At 36.6% G+C, this 21,560-nt stretch overlaps 1 protein-coding gene across 1 annotated transcript in view; it reads left to right on the plus strand.

Annotated features, from left to right (window-relative positions):
• SMURF2 (SMAD specific E3 ubiquitin protein ligase 2) overlaps window positions 1-21,560 on the plus strand; it is a 145,060-nt gene that overhangs the window by 113,982 nt on the left and 9,518 nt on the right. Inside the window, exons 11-15 of the mRNA XM_036755337.1 lie at window positions 9,198-9,393; window positions 11,930-12,033; window positions 14,546-14,660; window positions 18,683-18,861; window positions 19,656-19,793. Of these exons, the coding sequence (XP_036611232.1) occupies window positions 9,198-9,393; window positions 11,930-12,033; window positions 14,546-14,660; window positions 18,683-18,861; window positions 19,656-19,793 (732 nt within the window). The remainder of the gene's footprint in view (window positions 1-9,197; window positions 9,394-11,929; window positions 12,034-14,545; window positions 14,661-18,682; window positions 18,862-19,655; window positions 19,794-21,560) is intronic.

Genomic DNA, 21,560 nt, shown 5'->3' on the forward strand with positions numbered 1-21,560 from the left:
AATGATATGATATGATATTGGTATATGATATTAAGGAATACGATTTTTTAAAATATGTCATATAATGAAATATGTCATCATTTGGAAGATCTACATTAACCCAGTGAACCAATATTTTCCAAATGACCATTGCATGATATTACAAAATGATGAATGAGTAAAAAGATCCATTAAAAGTGTAAAATGGACCAGTGGATTTTAATCTAACAGTTTGAAAAATTCCTTGGTATGATTTCAGATCTTGAATTACAACTAACCTTTTAAGAAACTACCACTTGCTGAGTTTGGGTATAGTATCAAAAAGAGTGTACAAAATTATCTGAAAAGGCCATTAAAATATTTCTCCTTTCTCTAATTTGTATAAAATTGGATTTTTTTCATATATTCAAACCAAAACAACATATTGAATTGATTGTGCATTCGCAAAAGCACATATGAAAATGCAGCTGTATTTCAGGTGTTAAAGAGAGTTGTAAAAATGTAAAACAGTGTCACTTTTTTTTGTTTGGGAAATAGAGCTATTTTTCCTAAAAATGTTATTTATGATAACATGTTATGAGTCTTTTGCTATCTTAAATTAATAAACATTTGAAAATATTGGCAGTTTTATCTTCAAATTAGGTAAATATTGATAGATATAACCACATAACAGCTCTTTAAGGTCCTCAGTGATTTCTATGAGAGTAAAAGAGTCCTGAGACCAAAACATTTGAGAACCACTGCCCTCATCCATTACCTCTGTCAAGGAGCAGTGAGCATAATTCACCTCACGTTTGGAGTCAGGATTGATCTTTGGATTGTTCATAGTTCTAAAGCCCTTCACAGTTGTTTTCCTTTACAGTATTGCAGTATTTCCCTTCAAAATGTCCTCTTGCTTTTCCTTCTCTTGCTACATTATGCACCTTTTTACAAAGAAAGAAGTGGTAAAAGAAGAGGAATGTGATTAACCAAATAATCTATAATTAAAGTCATGTGCTCCAACTATTCCCTCCTGTACTCTACCATCCCCATACCCCCCCTCCCCATCCTTTGCCAAGCATCACACAGTTAGTCTGTGCCTTGAGGCCGTGTTTGAACTCAGATCCTCCTGACTTAAGGGCCAGCGCTCTCTCCACTGTGCCATCTAGCTGCCACTTCTATCATCCTTCTTAAACCTCTAACCTCTCCCTGACTGTTTGCCTTTTGAGTTTAATATATTTTTTGCCAAATGTTGATATTCAGCCCGTTTTTGTTAGTTCAGATAAGAATGAGATTCATGGGATGCCTGCTTTCCCTATGCTTTTTTCCTATGTTTATAGTATATTCTTCTTTTTTTACCCCAATTTTGAGAAAGAGCATGTTCTTTCTTTTTCTTCCTCATTTTTCCCATTCCTTTTTCCCTCTCAAAACCAATAAAATAGAACAACGTCCTGTCCAGGCCTTAGGGATGTTTATACTCTCCTGTTTTTATATTTCTTAGTTACTTCTGTGGCCCTTTTAAGACAGAGGTATTTTGAAGGGACACTTGTCTCTTCTCCCTCTGTTAGCGTGTAAGCACTTCATCATTTACCCCTTTCCAGTTGCTCAAATGTATTAAATTACCTTTCTAGATTCCTCTTATCTCCTATTTGTATTTTACAGTTTTGTTTTTTCATGAGGAAAGTTTAAAAGTCCTATATACTAAAGGTCTATTTCCCCCCAGTAGGATTGTATTCAAATTTTCAGGGTAAGTTACTCTTGGTTGCAAGCCTTTATTTTCTGCCTTTTGGGATATCATATTCCACAATTCTCTCCTTTATAGATGCTGCAGCTTTATGTTATCATCTTGACTGTGTTTTATTGATAATTGAGTTCTTTCTGTATGGCTGTTTGCAGTAATTTTTCTTTTGACCTGGAAGTACTGGAATTTGGCTTTGACATTTCTGGATATTTTCCATTTGGGGTTTCTTCGAAGAGGTGATTAACAGATTCTTTCTGTTTTCATTTTGCTCCTGGGTTCTAATAGATCTGGCCAGTTTTCTTTTATGATTTATTAAAATATGGTATCCAGGGTTTTTTCTTTTTTTTGGTAATAAGAGTTACCTCCCTTGACCTGTTTTCCAGGTCAATTGTTTTTTATTAGGAGATGCATTTTTTTCAGACTTTGACTGAAATATTTGTTGTTTCTTGGAATCATTGAATTTTGTTTGCTTTCCTCTATTTTTCATGGATTATCCACTGTTTGGATAAGGTTTTCCATCTTCTATTCCAAGCTATTTTTCTCTGTTTTTCCCCCTCAAGCTTTATTTTAATTTTTTTCTAGCCCTTATTTCTGTCCCCACTTGTACTTGTGGAGTTAATCTCTTCAGGATCTAATCTCGCCTGAGTTTCACTTACTCCATAGTATTTTTCATTGTATTTGGTGGGGTTTTTTCTACTAGCTATAACCTCCTTCCATAGTTTCTTGATTGGGACTTTGTGATCAGGCCAGTCCCTCCCACACTCTTGGATGAAGTGGGCAGTTCCTGTTTGTTTTTGCTCCTCCAGATGCCATTGTAAACTAAAGTTCTAGATGAGATGTCTGGGACCAGGCCTTGCCCTCTGCTGGAATCCCTGTCTTCAGTCTTTCCTCCTAGTAACCCAGTGCAGGTGTTGGCCTCTTCCCTTTTCTGTTTCCTCTTTTTTTCATAGTCCTTAACTGGGAATCGATTCTGTCCCCTGCTGTGGACAGTCTCCAGTTGGATGTTGGAAATTGTGTTAATCATAGGTTTCCTATAAAGCTCCTGTACTACATGCCCCATGTCCTTGAAATGGCTTTGACTCCAAGTGCTTTAGAACATTGGTACCTTCTCCTTTCTCCCTGAGAAGCGATCTTTGGGGGTCTAGCTCTGTCCTCTGCTACTGTTTTGACAGGCCGGGCCTAGGTTCCTGTTGGCTTCAGACTCTGGGTACTAAATCTTGAACTGGCTTCTTTTGCTCCTGTCATATCCCTGTCCAGACCACCTGAATGTGTGGCCCTGTGAGGTTGGGTTGAGTTCAGGTCTCCCATTCCTGCTCAGGGTACCCAGAGGCCTCAGGTCATTTATCAGACCTCATGTTGGTTTCTGTATCCCTTTTCATGACTTTACTCCAAGAGCCTGTTAAACTTCTGGTTGTCTTCTTATACAATTCCTAGACTAGAAGGAGGAGTTTATACCTGTTTCTCTTTGGTCTTCTTAATCATTGCTCTTTATGGAATCCTTTTTAGATGTTTGCAGCAGAGTGTGTGAAAGAGGTGTGCACCTCTAAGGATTTTCATAGTCCCTGTTTTAACCGAAGTCTTAAATGGCCTGCCTTCTCAGTAGAATATGTGGCAAAGTTCTCTGATTGAGAAAGCGAAGACGGGGACTAAAGTTGTGTGTGACTTTTAAGAAAGAAGAGACTCAAAGGGTGAACATGATGGAGAATGAGTTAGAAAGGAGCAAAAAGGATTGCCTTGCTGCAGTAAGGGCCCAGTTAAGGTTAGATAATATAAGTTTGTAGTGGGCCAAATCATTAGAGTTTTAGTCCTTGATTAAAAGAGCAGGAGATAAATATTGGTGTAATTCCAAGTGCTGTGTTTCATCAGTCTTGGTGATATAAAGACAAAATGAAAACATTTGGCCCTCAAAGGAACTTCAGTTCTACTAGAGAACAAACCCCACACCAAAAACAAACCATCATGTCCACAGACAAGCAAAGCCAAAATATATGCAAAATAAATACTGATAACTTAATTGGAGGTGTATGTTACCAACAGCTTAGGGAATTAGGAAAAAGCTTTGTAGAAGGTGCTTGAGGTGAATCTTGGAGGAAGGTTGGAATTCCAAGAGGCATAGCTGAGGCCTGAGAGCTTTCTAGGAACTGGAAGGATAGCTTGTGCAAAGGCATAGTTTGGAGACTGATGGAACGTTAGCCAGCTGAACTCTGCTGCACCATCCTTTCTCGAATTCTTCAAACCCTCGTTTTCTTGTTCATCCACTGATAAATGTCAGCCCTGGGTTACTTCTACCCTCTTCTTCCTCCTCTCCTACTCAACACTGCCAAACAAAGCTGTAGAAAGTCACAAATTATGTTGACATGATACATTATAAATTCATGTTATCTGACTTCAACTGAGATTTCAGTGTAGCATAGCAGTTCTTTTATTCCTCCCTAATTTATTCTCTGTCTTAATTTCCACAAAAATGGCAAGGTTGAGCAGTGAAGTACAGGACTTGCAGTCAGCAAGACCGCCTGAGTCTAAGTATGGCCTCAGACACTTAATGGAGTCATCCTTTCCACATCACAGGGGCTAGGGGCTCAGTGCCCACACAATCTGGAAAATTTGGGGCCCTCCTTTGTACCTTTTATGGGGGATTTGCAGTTCTATGCATGAGTTTCTGAGTTTGTAAGCTTTTTCTGTGTCATCTGCTGGCCTTCACGTGTCTGCATGTTTGCTTCCACAAAACTCCCCCAAAATTCCTGTGTGGTTTCTTATGCCGACCCATATTATACGTCATTTCAATGGGGAAAGTTGTGAAGTGGAAGGGAAAACTGCAGTTGTGTGGCCCGGGGCAAGTCATTTAACCTGTTTGTCTCAGTTTCCTCACCTGTAAAAGGGAGATTATAAACAGCACCTGCCTTGCAGGGTTGTTGTGAGGGTCAAATGAGATAATATTTGTAAAGAGCTTGGGCACAATACAATGCCTGGCACATGATCCTAGCAAGATGAATAAAATATGTTGAAGCTCTGGATTAAGATTGGAGGTGGACATACAAATCTCCGTATCATCTGCATTTGGCAGTAATAACCGAAGCTGTTGGAGTATAAAGATCTTCCTAACAGAGGAAGATAAGAAGACCAGTAATGTAATATAAAGCACTTTGTAAACCTTAAAGCATGCTATACATACCAACTATCATCATCATTTGTGTTATAACGTAATAGAAAGATCGAAGAGCTTACTTGATTTGTGACGTTGGTCGAGTCCCGTAAGATCTTTTGGGCCTCAGTTTCCACATCTATAAAATCAGATGACTTGGACTAAATGATCTTTAAGCACCTTTCCAGAACTTTCCATGGTTAAGGAGTTAGGTGGATGTCACAGCGTGGTGCTAAGCACTTTACATGTAGAGAATTCATTGATAAGGGAATATTCTTTATCAGTAACATCAGCACTCTAATGTTCACTTCCTTTGGTGATATGAATTCTACACTCCCCAGCTGTGGACTAGAACCTGGGTGAGTATGTGTTTATGATTATGTCTCTAAAAACAATATCCAAACTCATTTGAGAGTTTTCAACTCAAACTAGATTTAAAGTTAGAGTTTAAGGAATTCTGGGAAGGAACATTTTTACTCATACTCCCTTTCAGGATGCCTTTGGCTTTCTTGCTTGTTCTTGAATCAACTGTGCACTCTTAATTCCATTTCTTAGGGGAACCCTCCCTCTTTTGATCTGGAATGCCAGTTTTCCACACCTGGATCTGTCAGTGTAGTTGCATAGCCCACTCTCTCATATCCTCAGAACTGTTCAGGAAGAGATAATAATAATAATAATAATATCTAGCATTTATATACATTTAAAGGTTTGCAGAGTGCATATAAGTATCATTTAATTTGATCCTCACAACTCACTGTTCCCTTTTACAGATAAGGAAACTGGGGAAAAGAGGTGAAATGACTTGCCTAGAATCACACAACTAGTAAATGTCTGAGGCTATCTTTGAACTCTGGCCTTGACTCAAGGCCCAGCACCTTCCTCCACCTTGGGGATTGCCGTATCTTCTGTTTGTAATATCGCTGGAAGACTGACTGCTTTCTACAGTGTTATTTTGCCTAAATTTGTTTCTTTAAAACTGGTTTACAGTGACCTTAGGTGAAGTATAACTGAACTGCAAGTTACCTTGAAGCCTAGGCCTCCCTGTATCTTTATTTCCTCTGCCTTCTGAATCTAGTGGAAGGAATGTTAAATCTACGTGGGGAAATAGGGTCCCTAGCACCTGCAGCTTTTCTGGGGAGTAGGTGGGCCTGAGAGCAGTTGATAGTGTGCATAAATTGTTCCTGTGTTGGTAAGTAGAGGATTGTCTGTTTTTTGTGTTGTGGATTTGTGGTTTTATATGAATATTCCCCTCTTTGTCATCTTCCGTGATTTTTGTCCATAAATCTCTGTAGAGGATCTACCAAGCATGATGGAGACTTTCCTCTAGGTCTTAATATTTCATGGGTACAAGGGTGCAGCGCATGAGCTATCCATTTGTTATTCCTTGTTATGTAACTTGCCTACTTCCTTTTCATAGCATATTTTTCTCTGATATTACTTTTTATGTCACTTCTTGTGTGCCAGTCATCACTGATAAAATATGGACTTCTGATAACTACTGTTCTCTCTCTTCCCCTTTGGATTACTTGTAATCTTTGGTGATTTGTGGAATTCTGTGATTGGAAGCTGTATCACATCATTGGTAGTGTCAAAAATGTATTATCTACATTTTTTCACCCAGTGATATATGGAAATTCAAAAGGTCTTTTTCTTTTTAAAAATATGCTTATCAGTTAGTTTAGCTATCCTAAGATCTCAAATTTTAATTTAATTCCCTTTTTTCTTTCACTTCAGGAAATGTGATCAGGGTTAATGTGTAATGGGACAAATGATGAAAAATGAGATGATTAGAAAACAGTTGAACTAGTATAGACCTGGTACCTAGATTTCTTAGTGGCATTTATGAAGCACCTATCAAAATTTATTGGGATAGTAAGGCACAAAAATAAAGTTTTTGTTTTGGAATATAGCAGCCTTTATACAAAGGTCTAGAAGACCCAGAACTTTAAGGGTTTCCTGAACTAGAAAACCTCTCCAGGTATAGTTGTACCTGAATGGCTCTTGATCCCCCTGCCTCAGTATCTGTTTTTTATACCCTTGGGTTTGTTCTTAGTTTAACAATTAGGAAGTCATCTCTGGGCCCCAAAATTCTGTATGTGAATCTTCTCTTTTTTTAATGCCCATTGTGAAACAATCTGTACTCATATTACAATTAAAATGTATGTTTTAGAGTAAATAGGATGGGAATTCGCATTGCATTTTCCAATGGCTAGCATGTGTATAATGTGAAATAATTAGAAGGGATCTTTGATTGTTTGATTTACAGCTAGTAAGTTTTGAATCCTCAAGTAATTTCCAGTGTATTGCCAACATTGCTTGGTTGGAAAGTTTTGTGAACGGTTAAAGGAGAAATAGTTTTCATTATGAAAATGTAGTTGAAGTTCTAGAACATTTCATTTTACTCTTATGGAAAAACCTTTGAATTCCAAGCTGCTCCAACATGCTTACATTTTTCATTTGTACATCTGTCTTTCATTAGGAAAGGATTTTAGAAATTCAACCAAGTCATCACCAGAGTCTCCAGCTTTATAAATCATCCTTAATGTTTATATTTATAGTATACTAGACACAATATAAGGAAAATGATTTTCATTTTTTGCTTAAAGAAAACACGATACTTGCTTCATGCTATAAAAAGCCTATAAATTAATTTTAAAATACTCAGTTTTAAAGAGAGAAGTTATATTTTATCCAAACATATTTTGTGAAGCTTGGTTTTTAGATGGTGTTGAGTTTTCTGTTGAGATATCTATGGCATTTTTGGCTAGGAATGTAATAAGGAAATTCTTATGTCATTTTCCAATTTTATTTAAAACTGATAAGAATTACATATTCTTACATATGAGCATCTTTTTTGTCAATTTACTGCAAATTTTGTGCTTATTCCTATTTTAAAAGGCTGTAATTTAATACAACTGAGGTAACATTTGCAACAATAGTATAGAACAGATTAACATTTCTATTTTGAGACTTAGTTTACCTCTAATAATAATAATAATAATCCTTTCTGGCTGAAATCTGGTACACAAAACACTTTATAGAGACTGTTAATATAAATGACATTCTACAAAATAAAGTGCCATAAATATCAAAATATATCACGTTTTAACTTATGCTATTAATGAAATCTTTTATGAGCAAATTTATCTTCAAATTAAGGTGATACTAAATAAATGCAAAGCAGCTAACAGAACAATATCTTTAAATTTAGCCTTTGTTTTTTCTGGCAACTAAGCATAATATTTCATTTCAGGTAGATTTGTAATGTGATTTTTAAATTGTCATGTTAATGCATTTCTGGTCATAATTTAAAACATTATTAGACAAGAATTTCTTTTTGAAAATTTTATGTAAAATTTTGCTTCTTATAATAAATTTATAACTTTTAGTGTGGTTGGGGAATGTCATCGTTTATTTGTAGTTGACTTAATAGATTTGTGTAGTCAGAAGTTAGATTTTTGAGTTCTTTTCAGAATTGCTATTGAGTGCTAATTTTTTCATGCCAGTTATTTGCATGTGAACTCCTCAACTTCCTGTGGGCCAGACCATTCACATATAAAGGCTAAATTCCCTGACAAGCTGTTAGTACAGACTGTTTTCCCCTGAGTTTATGTTTTCAGATAAACCATTTAAAACAGGTGTCATTGAGATTCTACATTAAACATGTAGCATTTGGAAGGTATATGTAGAACCTGTATCGGATTACATGCCATCTTGGAGGGGAGCGGGGAGGAGAGGGAGAGAGAGAAAATTTGGAACTCAGAAACTTGTGAAACTCAGTGTTGTAAACTAAAAATAAAAAATGAATTAAAAAAAGAATGACAGGTAGACTGTAAACAGAAGGTGGCAATTGCTTTAGTTTAAAAAAACTTTTTTGGTATACTATGTTATGGAAATGCTTCTTTTATTCCATAAATTAAAAATAAAATAAGTTTTTAAGTAAAAAAAATGTAGCATTTGGTATATTCATGATTTTTAAAATGGAGAAAGAAGAAAATAAAAAATGGTATCCAAGAAAATTTGTTGCTGTCAGCTCAGTCATAAATCTCTATGGATAATATTGTATAGTACAGTAGCCTCTTACATATTTGTAAAATAGTATTAATGGAAATAAACAAAATATTGTGGTTTTAGGGACTGTGGTCCCTAAGAAACAGAAACTTAGTTTATTTTAAAAATCTTGGTAAGTTTTGTGACTAATCCTTATATATGAGTGAGCAATGATCTAAAATACTGCAACTGAAATCATGCTTAATTAAAAAACTAATGGTAAAAAATAACTTTTGTACTCTGTAGTATAAATTTTGTGTTGTACTTCTGTGACTGAGTTACTGAGATTTTTCATGTTTATTCTAGCCGTCAGAACCAGTTGAAAGGCCAGCAGCAGCAGCAGGTGGTACCCTTGTACCCTGATGAGGCAGAAGGTCTCACAGTTCCAAGGTATAAGCGAGACCTGGTACAGAAGTTAAAAATTTTGCGGCAAGAACTTTCTCAACAGCAGCCTCAAGCTGGCCACTGTCGCATTGAAGTCTCCAGAGAGGAAATTTTTGAGGTAATCTGAATTAAGAGTGATCTTTTAAAATTTAGAAAAACTAAAGGAGAATTTCCCCCATTCAGTGTTCCATTGTCTATTATAATTCCTTCTATTTTCTAGGAATAGAATACTGTTTGTTTTTCTTATAAGTAAGGAATAGTATAATGGAACCAATATTTGGTCACCAGTATTTGGAATGTATTTACCAATTATTTCTTGCCCACATGTGATTAGTCTATGTTTGCAATAGTTCAACTTTATTATGTGTCATCTGTAAATTTGTTTTGCTCAAAAGATAAAAAGACTTGTTATACCTGAATATTATGTTCTTCTAAGAAGCAAGAAACTTTAAAAGGAAAAGTCTGTTAACATTTGTAACTGCTTACGAATCTTTATGTGATTACATCAAAGAAAGAGCATCAGATGGAGGGGATAGGAACAGTCTCCTTCCAGTTTTGTGACAGCCACATTTGTTATAGAAATGAATACTGGTCTTAGTGCTGGTAGCTTATTTCTGTTTTGTTTGTAAACTTTTGTCATATATTTTAAAATTTCTTTATCCATCTTTCTGTTATTGGGTAAACAAAATCCCAATTTAAATAAACTACTATGCTCCCTTTGAAAAGAAATTTGTCTTGGTAAAAGAGTGAAAAAAACTCAGTGAGAGAATGAGATGCCATTGATATCTATCTCTACCATGCTTATTTTCATAATGTCATCACCTTTTCAGAGATAATTTTATTGCTGAAGGGAAAGGGCAAAAGAGATGAAAAGGAGTTTTCTTTCTCTTACCCATATGTTATGAACTTTGGGAGCCAGAGTGAACTACTGCCTGTGCTTCATCTCCCCCTCCAGAAAAGTGGGGAAGAGTGCTACATGGTGGCTTTTTGACATCAACAGTCTTCTTAGTATTTTTGATGGTCTTCATTACTCACCAGATAGACCTATATTTACAGCTAGCTCTCTCTCTGTTTCTCTTGATCTATCTGTACCAGTAGTGCTCTCTCTTTTTCTTTCTCTTCACCCTCTCCCTACCACTCTCTACCCCTCCTGTCTCTCTCTCTCTGCACACATGCACAGATGTGTGTGTGTGTGTGTAATTTATATATGTATAGTTAATGGCAATTTGAAGTGCATTTGCTAAAAGGTCTTATGTGTGGCAACATTGAGTCAGGCAGGCAGATGGAGTCTATCCTTGCCTCTTGATGCTATTTGATAGGAATTAGGTTTTTTTCTTCTATAGCAGCTACCTTTCTCTAATCTTACATTGCTAGTTAAGGCCAAGGATTAAGCAGTAACTAACATACATCACCCAAAATAATTTCAAACAAAATCCTATTATACATAAATGGTCATCATATATAGATGGTATGGAGATGGTATATAATTGGAAACCATTTATATAATCATATAGATGTATACATGTTTATTAAATGATCAGAGCAGCTAGCTGATACAGTGGACTTAATTCTTAGTTCTGGGCCTGGAGTCAGAAATACTCTTCTTTGTGAACTCAGATCTGGCCTCAGACACTTCTTAATTGTGTGACCCTGGGCAAGTCACTTCACCCTATTTGCCTCAGTTTCCTCATCTGTAAATGAGCTGGAGAAGGAAATGGCAAACTGCTTCAGTATCTTTCCAAGAAAACCCTAAATGAGGTCACAAAGAGTCAGACACAAAAACCAACTCAACAACAAAACATGATAACCATTTATATATTATTATATATGATATATTTATATCTGTATATGATGACCCATGTCACTTCAGATTGCCATTGCTACCACACTTTGGGACGGGTAGAATGGTGCTCTATTTTATCTTTGAGAAGGTGCGTTGTCCTTGTCCAGGAAAGTTTTTTGAGGGAGAAATGTTAAGGGGTAAAAGGCCTACCTGTAGTAGCTACCTTCAGACTTTCGAGACTATTTCATTTGATTGGGGATGGAGGAAGTTGGTGCTGATATATTATTACCTTCTCAAAACTGGACTTGGGTGCATTATGTGAACAAATAGAAGAATTGATTGTAATTCGGGGGGACGCAATTCATGCCTTTTTTTTGTTTGTTTTTGTTCTGACTAATCCCTCTGGATCTATTTCTGTATCAGTAAATAAGGGGCTTGGCATAGGATATTCTAAAGTCTCTTCCAACTCATCTTCTTACGCTGCCTGTATAATAATTCTATGTGTCCTCTTAAAGAAGAACTCAGTTACTGTTACTTAAATAGTGTGAACTATAGTCTCTACACACTTTTGATGCATAACAACATGGTGTGTGCCTTGGAGTGGCGTGCCGTGAATAAAGCTTAGATTAGGAAAGATTCTTGAAGTCATTTGTCCCTGAATCCAATTTGGTATTTTTTTTAATGACCCATGTATGTATTTTCTTCATTTCTCCCAATTAGAAGCCACAGTTAAATTGCTCTGTTTTCTAAGAAACTTGAATCTTTTCCTTTTAAATAGTGATTGACAACTGAAATAATTTATTGATCATAGTGATCAATGGAATGTAATTTTTAATAGCTGTTGGTTATAATAAAAGTGAAATTGTTTCAGGAATCATACAGACAAGTCATGAAAATGAGACCAAAAGATCTGTGGAAACGATTAATGATAAAGTTTCGTGGAGAAGAAGGCCTTGATTATGGAGGGGTTGCAAGGTGAGGAATTTGTTGTTGTTGCTGTTCAGTTGTTTCAGTCTTACCCAACTCTTCATGACTCCATTTGGGGTTTTCTTGGCAAAGATACCGGAGCGGTTTGCTGTTTCCTTCACCAGCTCATTTTACAAATGAAGAAGCTGAGGCAGACAGGGTTAAATGACTTGCCCAGGGTCACACAGCTAGTTTCTGAGAACGGATTTGAACTCAGTTCTTCCTGACTCCAGGTCCGGCATTCTATCCACTGTGCCACCTAGCTGGAGGAATTACATATCATTTAATAACAGCAGAATGCTAACATGTTTGGATCCAATTTTATGATATTTTGATGCCATAGCTTTTTTCTATAATTTTATAGTTTGATATTTTCCAAATTAGTTCATATCAGAAAGTTCATATTGTGACACTTAATTGTCATCCTAATGCAATAGTTAGCAACCTGTGTGGTACAGAAAGACTCCTACTGGATCCACTATGATGATACTTGGATTTCAATCTTGGGTTCTGTCACTAACAACTAGTTGTGTCATCTTGGGCAAATTATCCCACTTTCCTCATTTGTAAAATTAGGAAATTAGATGACTTATCTACCAAGGTTCTATATCGTAAGCCTAAACAAATGATGCTTTCTCTCAAACCTGTCTTCGTTTCCCATGTTCAGTATTACTCAGCCCTCTATACTCTCCTTCTCTCCTGTCCTCACCTCTTACTCCAAATTAAATGTGAATCTATCCTCACTAAGACTCTGCTCCAGAAATAAGTTAATATTAAACACTAATTAATTCTTAAAGGTTTTTCATGTCTGCATATATGAAGGAGAGGTGGGGGACATAACTCCAGACCACTCCTCCATGTGGTTTTCATTTTGCTCTGATAGGCTAATATCCCATATCTGTTAATTCAGCCCATGGAGTTTCTGGGGCTATTGCTGTTGGTTCTTTTCTGCCTGGAGATTGTTTGTTGATAGAACCATCATACTTTTGCATGTATTCTTCGATTCTGCTTACCTCTTAGTTTGCAAATCGATGGTTTCTATAGCAAGTGAGGCTGATTTGAACAGAATGAGTGTAGTACTCCAGAGTTCCCTAGTTTACCAATAACAGTGAGGCTTTTCGATGAATCTAACTCACCTATGGCTGCATCCTTCATTTTGAAAGGAACAATTAACCTTTTTACTGGCAAGGATGGGTAAAACAAAATGGAGTGTTTACGCATTGGCCTTTTTAGACTGCATGCAGGAGTCTTCATTGTATGAGCTATTCTGTCTGTGTGCTTTGTTCATTGTAACAGGAATCTATGACTCTACTCCATGAAATGTCATTGGATGTTTGGAAAACCAAAGAAAACATTGGGGTGCTTAGAATTTCTTTTAAAAGTAAAGCAGAAAACCACCACCAAAATAAAATAGGAAAACCATACTTGTAAAATTTGCTTTTCCCAGAAATATTGTCATATAGTATATAGTTATCAAAGAAATGTCCTTAGAATAACTTAATTTACATGACTTATTTAGCCTTATGTTGTGTGTGGGTGGGGGCGGCGTATACATATATGCCTTTATTTTGGGGGCAAAATTGTGTCTATAGTTACAGTATTACTTTTGATGACAATCAAGTATCTGAAAGTAATTTCATGTGACATGCTTTGGTTTTGTGTTTTAAATGGACATGTGCAGTGGTGTTTTTGAGCTGGATATAAACCAATTTTTCCTATGCTTCTTAAAATCCTTGATTTAAGGTTGTTCAGTTAGAGGCAGTGAGTGACAAAGCAGAATCTTGATTATTTCTAATATGGAAAGTTTTGGAAAAATACAAAATATTATATGTTTGTGGTGATGGTACTTCTTAAAATCGATATAACACTTGCTGTTAAGATGTGATTAGGTAGAAGACTACCAAATGTTATGTAACACACACACACATATACACACATACATTTTAACTCACAACATTTGTTCTGTGTTGAAAATGGAAAAATAGAAAGTGCTTTATATGAATCATGCAGTATAAGCCCTTACTATTCTTGGTGGGGGTGAAAGCTATAAGGAAAGTATGAAATATTTTGAGTAAGATGATACCTTCCTTTAAATTTATATAGCATTCATTGCAGAATTGTTTATCAATTTAAAGTTAGTAGCTGAAAGTAATAAATACAGTCAGAATGCTGGGCTGCAATACTAAATACAATGTATGGTATTTTGTAAAGTGCCTAGTGTAGTACTTGGCATATAGGAAGTACTATTTAAATGTTGCTGTTGTTATTATGATTGTTTTATTCCGAAATACCAATTTAGGGAAAGCTTCCCACAAGTAATGAAAATGAAATAGTACTTTAAATTCAAGAAATTTACCACACATAGTAGGCTATTTTAAAAATCTGACCTTATGTAACCTCATTTAGAGCTTTATTTCATTTTATTCCCTTTGAATTTCCACATTTAACACATAGTATGACTGTATCCACTCTTTAAAAGGGGTTTGTTTATTAGACAATTAATTATCTGTTGTCTCTTTAGGGAATGGCTATATCTCTTATCTCATGAAATGCTGAATCCATATTATGGCCTCTTCCAGTACTCGAGAGATGACATCTATACGTTGCAAATCAATCCAGATTCTGCAGTTAATCCGGTATGATAATGTGAATTCAGCAACTAAAATGCTTTTATATAGAGGTCCCCTGGTACATGTATAAATTTTACTTGTTTAATAGAATATGATTTTTAGTAAAACTATATGCACTGCGTATTTTAGAGCAGTTAGCGGCCAGTTCTATAAAAGGCCAGGGTATTATAGGAAGACCTTTTTCAGCATTTCTGAGTTTTTATTCCCAAGCTGTGTAGCTGTGCCTTTCATCTCCCATCATTCTCTGCAGTTCTTTGGGCGGTGGAGATTTGTTCTCTCCTGTACATTCCTTGCCTCCACATTTCTGGCTTCTGTGTTTTAGTTTCCCTCTTTTACATGCCATATTACTTATTTTATTATAATGTTAGGTGTAATGTTCTCCAGTGGGTATTGTTGTATGTTTACAGCTTCAAGAAGGGGTGATTAACAGTGTCAGAGAAGTCAAGGAGGATGAAAGTTGAGGAAAGGCCCTTGGATTTGGCCATTAAGAGAGCATCGGTAACTTCAGAGAAAGTAATTCCAGTTAAATGATGAAGGCAAAAGCTAGACTGCAAAGATTTAAGAAGGAAGTAAGAGCAATGGAAGTGCAGGCTTCAATTTTAGACAGCCTTCTCACGGGAGGAGAAAGATGGGATAATAGCTAGCAGAGATGGACAGATCAAGTCACTGAGGATGATGGGAGATTATGTAAAGAAGAATGTGTGTCTAGAGGCTTTAGATGATACTGTCAGTCACCCTCTTTTCCTTGGTATTCTCTACTGTCTATCTCTTCATGACATTGCTCTCTCCTGGTTCTCTTCCTGTGTGGCAGCTCCTTCTCAGTCTCTTTTGCTGCATCTTCATTTAGATCATGCTCACTAACTGTGGGTATCCCCAAGGCTCTGGCCTGGGCACTCTTCTCTTCTCTCTGTATAGTATTTCACTTGGTAATTTTACTACTTCCCATGGATTCATTTATCATCTCTATGCAGATGATTCTCAGATATGTTTAGCCTGCCCTAACCTCTTTCTTGACTTCTAGTCTTCAACTGTCTATTGGATATTTCAAACTGGATGTCCTAGACTGAGAACCGAGATGATGGAGTAAAGGCATGCCTGAGCTCTCCCAAATTTCTGAATTCTGAGGCAGCAAAACCAACAAAAGGACACGTTGAAACAATTTTCCAGCCTAAGACAACTTAGAATATCTGTGGGAAAGGTCTGTCTCACTGGGGTGAGAGGAGAGCACAGTTTAGCACAGGACACACCTGGCAAGCCAGCTGCAGGCCTTGGGGTCAGCTGAACTAGCAGTGGGAGCAGCTTCAGGAGTTTTCAGCCCACAGACAGTAAGGGGTTAGATAAGGAAGATCAAAATACAAACTCAGAGGACAACAATGTCAAAAGAGTTACATGCAAAGCCTCAAGGAAAAATGTGAATTGGTCTCAGACCTCTCCTCCCCCTTCCTCCATTGAGAACTCCTGGAAGAGCTGAAAAATGATTTTAAAAATCAAATAAAAGGAAAAAATTGAAAAAAGAAATGACAGTGATGCAAGAAAATCATGAAAAAAGTGTCAGCAGTTTGATAAAGAAGGCTTAAAAATACTGAAGAAAAAACAGAATAGGCCAAATGGTAAAAGAGGCACAAAAGGTGGCAAAGAATTGGAAATTGAGGGGATGCCCATCAATTGGGGAATGGCTAAAAAAATTGTGGCATATGGATGTAATGGAATACTATTGTGCTATAAGAAATGACAGGCAGATTTCAGAAAAACCTGGAAAGACTTACGTGAACTGATGCTGAGTGAAGTGAGCAGAACCAGGAGAACATTGCACCCAGTCTCAGCCACATTGTGTGATGATCAGCTATGATTGATTTAGTTCATCTCAGCAATGCAGTGATCCAAGGCAATTCTAAAAGTCTCATGATGGAAAATACTGTCCACACCCAGAGAAAGAACTGATGGAGTCTGGATGCTATTTTCATTTTTTTAATGTTTTTTTTCTTTTGTAAACTGTTTCTTTCACAACATGACTAATATGGAAATGTTTTACATGATTGTACATATATAACCTACATCAAATTGCTTACTGTTTTAGGGTAAAATACTTAAAATACTATTTAAAAAAAAAGAAAAGTGTTCTTAAAACCTTAGCTCCTATTAGAAGTCAAACCTATCTTGTAGGCATTTAATACATTTTTAGTTTGGGGACTGGGGAAGAATCACAAAAATCCAATAAAGAAAAGCATATTGTAAAAAGCTGAATTGGCCAAATGGAAAAGAAGGTACAGAATCTACTCCTTGAAGAAAATAATTCCTTAAAAATTAAAATTGCCTAAATGGGAAAGGAGGTAGAAAAGCTCACGAAAGAAAATTATTCCTTCAAAATTGGGAAGTGGAAGCATGTGACTTCATGAGACATCAAGAAACAATAAAACTAAATCAAAAGAATGAAAAAAATAGAAGAAAATATGACACGTCTCATTGCAAACTGGATGCTCTATAAGGCATCTTAAACTCAAAATTTCCAAATTTGAATTCTTCATTTTTCCCTTCAAACCCTTCCTTTCTTCTAACTTCCCTATTACTTTTCAGGGGTTCACCATCCATCCAGTCACCTAGGCTCACTCTCATATCTCCCCATATTCAATCATTTGCAAAGTCTTGTTTTTTCTCCTTTCAAAACATCTCTAGTGTACGCTGTCTTCTCTCCTTGGACACTTTCACCATCCTGGCCGAGGCCTTTGAAGTAGGCTTCTCATAGTCTCCCTGACTCAAGGCTCTCCCCACTCTAATCTGTCCTCCACTTAGCTATCAAATTGATCTTCTTAAAGCATAAGTCTTACTCTCCTCACCTATTACCCTGATGTAGCAGCCTTCTAGTAGCTCTGTGTCATCTCTAGGATTGAATATAAAGTCCTTTATTTGGCATTTGAAGCCCTTTATAACAACCTGGCCCCTGCCTACCTTTCCAGTGTTTTTATATTTCACTCCTATTTCTAGTGACACCAGCCCCCTTGCTGTTCCTCAAACAAGATCCTCCACGTCCTGTCTCTCTGCATTTTCCTTGGCTGTCTGCCTTGGCTGGAATGCTTTCCCTTGACACTTGCTTCTTTGGCTTTCTAAAATAAAATCCTACCTTCTGCAAGAATCCATCTCTAATCCTCCATTTTTTTCTGTATATAACTGATGCGTACATAGTTGTTTTCACAGTCTTCCTCCATTAGACTGTTAGCTCCTTGACGATAGGGACTGTTTTTTGTTTTGTTGTATCCCCAGCACTTAGCACAATGCCTGGCACATATTAGGCACTTAATAAATGCTTGTTGACTTGAGGTGGAACTGAGTCCTAGGGGGTCATAGGAATAGCCTCAATTTTAAGAGGATAATTTATTTTAGATAGATTCCGTGGCTGGCCTTCAATTTGTGCCAGACAGCTAGAAGGGTGGTAGGCTAATGGTCCAGGATTGATATTTAAGAGGAAAGAGGAATTGGATCCTTTGAAGAAGAGCTCTTCTGAGGGTTGCCCAACAGGGGTGTGGGATATCTTCAGATTTTGTTTATGCTAGGAGTTGAGGAAGGCTGAACAAAGGTGTAAAATTGTTTTAGGATAAAGAAGAGTACTGTTTCTATTGGACGGAGTGCAAGACAATAGATGGGAAGTGAATGGGAGAAAAAAACCCTGGTGGTGAGGTAGAGGAAGGTGGACTGAGTATAAACATTGAGATTTTATAACAGCATAAACTTGGAAGCATTGTTATACTCTTTTGAAAGAGAACATCTGGGTTTCCTAGCATTTTGGGGTTTATTTGTAGAATTTTAAAGTATATAGAATTATTTGTCCTAGCTACCTAGAAAATCCATTCCATACCTAAAATTAAAATTCAGATAAATAAATAAATTAAATAAACTGTGTTGGCAACTAACTCTACTTGAATGGCTAGAAGATACAACAGAAATTTGAAAACTATAATCTTGTAAAATTGTTATTTTAAAAAATCTTGCCTAGTGACCTATTTTTTACTTAAATATAAACTTTTAAATTTCAGGAACATTTATCATATTTTCACTTTGTTGGGCGGATAATGGGGATGGCTGTATTTCATGGACATTACATTGATGGTGGTTTCACATTGCCTTTTTATAAACAATTGCTTGGAAAGTCAATTAATTTGGACGACATGGAGTTGGTTGATCCAGATCTTCACAACAGCTTAGTCTGGATACTGTATGTATTGACCCTGAATTGTTCACTGTGGCAGAAATTTAAGTTCGTAAAGTTGATATTGGTCATAGGTAGAATTAGATTGGATTTAAAAGAATAAAGTAGATAATTTTGTTGCTGCTTTCACCAAAGTGTATTAATGAATTGGTAACTTTTAAATGATTGAATGAACTAGTCTCACTTTGAAAGAAATTGTTAATAAGTGTAGTAAAATACCCTAACACACTCCTATTTTGTGGAATTAACATTTCTCATTCTGTACATTCAAGATCTCTGTGGGTACCATGATAATAGTTTAAAAAGTTTTTTTTTTTTTTAATTTCAGACAGATCCTAGCTTGTACATGGCTTTATATATTTGAAATTCCTTTCTGTGAAGCGTTCTAATCTTTGATCCTCTAAGTGCAGAGTAGGGCCATCTTCTTTTGAGCTCGTCTGCTTTAGTAGACAAGCACCTCTGAAGTATTTGCACTTGAGAAATCCTTTGTGTTATTTTCAGTTGTATACAATCCGATTGTTTCATTGGACAATCTAGAAAGTGAAAACAAAATTTTATGCATTTGTGAAGATTTTCTTTATGATTGGTCTAAGAACTATTTGAGATGGTAGCAAAATTAGTGGATAACAACATTAGTTACTTAAATAACTCAAATCATTTATCATAAAAGAGAATTCTGATTCAAGAACACAGTATTATCTCTTCTTTGGTTTTGTCTCTAGGCTGTTCATACATCTGTGCCATACATGTTTCAGATTTTCCAATTATGTGCTTGCTTGTTTTTTTTTTTTCCTATCTAGTGAGAATGATATCACAGGTGTCTTGGATCATACCTTTTGTGTTGAACACAATGCTTATGGTGAAATTATTCAACATGAACTTAAACCAAATGGTAAAAGCATCTCAGTTACAGAAGACAATAAAAAAGAATACGTCAGGTGAATACTTTTTTGTTCTTCAGGCAGTGTTGTGTATTGTCTGATTACTTTGTTTTTTGAAAACTGCTTTTTTAGCATAGAAATACAACATTGATATATAATATAAAACCATTTCTCCTGTTTCAGTGGTGCTCACAGCGATCATGAGTTATGAAGTCTGTTAGGGTCTAAGTGCAAGAAATATTTTTCAGAATTTTAGAAAATACTAAGTGAGAATTGGAGAGAATGTTGAGAGACAGTCCTTGATTAATGTGAGTTTGAACTAATATAATTAAAATTTCACAGAGTCTCAGAGTTGGAAGTACCTCAGGACCGGATCAACCTGAACCTGAAAAATAATCCTCTCACTGTACACAACAAATGGTCGTCCATTGACTTGTAGACTTCCAGTGAAGGGAAACCTACCACCTTCTTAGGCAGCCCATTCCACTGTTGGATAGTTCTGATGTCCTTATATTCAGCCTCTTTTAGTCCTCACAGCTTCCACTTACTGCTCCTAGGACCATATACTCCTAACGATACTGTACGTTCTATGAGGGTATCACCAGCAAAGGCTCACATACAGTTGGTACTGGACAAATGAATTGAATAATTAAACCCTGTGCTCTCTCACTTATATTTATTTTTCTCTCAAATTGATCTTCCCTTAGTGTAGGACAGGGGTGGGGAACCTGCAGCCTTCTAGGTCCTTTGGTGAGGCCTTTCGACTGAGTCGTTTTATAGAATAAATCTTTTTTATTAAGAGGATTTGTTCTGTGAAGTTTGGATTCAGTCAAGGGGCCCCTCCTCATAATAATGTTTTTAAGTGCGTAAGATAAATACAAAAAGAAAGCAATTATATTTAAATATAATTATCAAAATGTCTTAAAAACAAGGTCATGTAACCCAGATTGAGAACCCCTGGTATAGATGGAAGGCAATCTTGGAGCCAGGTAAGGGAGAGAGGGAGAAGGGTTTGGCGATGGGAAAGGCCTCCTGCAAAAGGTTGAAGGAAGCCAGAGCATTACAGGTCAGAGGCGGGGGGTGGGGTGCGGTGGGGAGAGGGGGTGGCACACAGCTAGTGCTGATGCACAGGATAAAAGGTGCTTGTGTGAGAAGAATAGTTTGTAGTACAGTGCAGCTATATTGTTGAGTGTGTAGAAGGGAATATAGTGTGGGAAGACTGGAAAGGTAGGAAGAGGGGCCAGATTGTGAATAACTGTAAATGTTAAGCAGAGGACTTTAAATTCGATCCTGTAGTAGGAAGCAGTGGAATTTATTGAGTGAGGATTTAAGTGATAAAACGTGTGCTTTACAAAAATCACTTTGCTAGCTGTCTAGAAGATGAATTGGAATTAGGAGAGGCTTGAGGTTGGGAAACCAGTTAGGACACCATTGCAGTGGTCCAGGCAAGGGATGATGAGAACCTGAACTAAGGTGGTGAGAAAAGCATGGATGCAAGAGATGTAGGGTGAAGGTGAACGAGGAGTCAAGAATAATGCAGAGGTTACAAATTTGGGACACTGGAAGGATGGTGGTACTTAGAAATGAATTTGGAAGAGGATATGGGGTTGGGAGGAAGGGAAAAAGGTCTGTTTTGGACATGTTGAATTCCTTCTCATCTCCTCCCACCTTTGTATATTTCACAGATAAGGAAACTGAAGCCTAGAAAAGTTAAGTGACTTGCCCAGGGTCACAAAGGAAATAAGTTATGAGTAACTTAATTTATTAGAACCAATAATGGTAAATTTTATACAAGCAATAAACTCCCTAAAAAATTAGAAGAGA

Source organism: Trichosurus vulpecula, chromosome 4 (genome assembly GCF_011100635.1).
Source record: "Trichosurus vulpecula isolate mTriVul1 chromosome 4, mTriVul1.pri, whole genome shotgun sequence".
Taxonomy (NCBI): Eukaryota; Metazoa; Chordata; class Mammalia; order Diprotodontia; family Phalangeridae; genus Trichosurus; species Trichosurus vulpecula.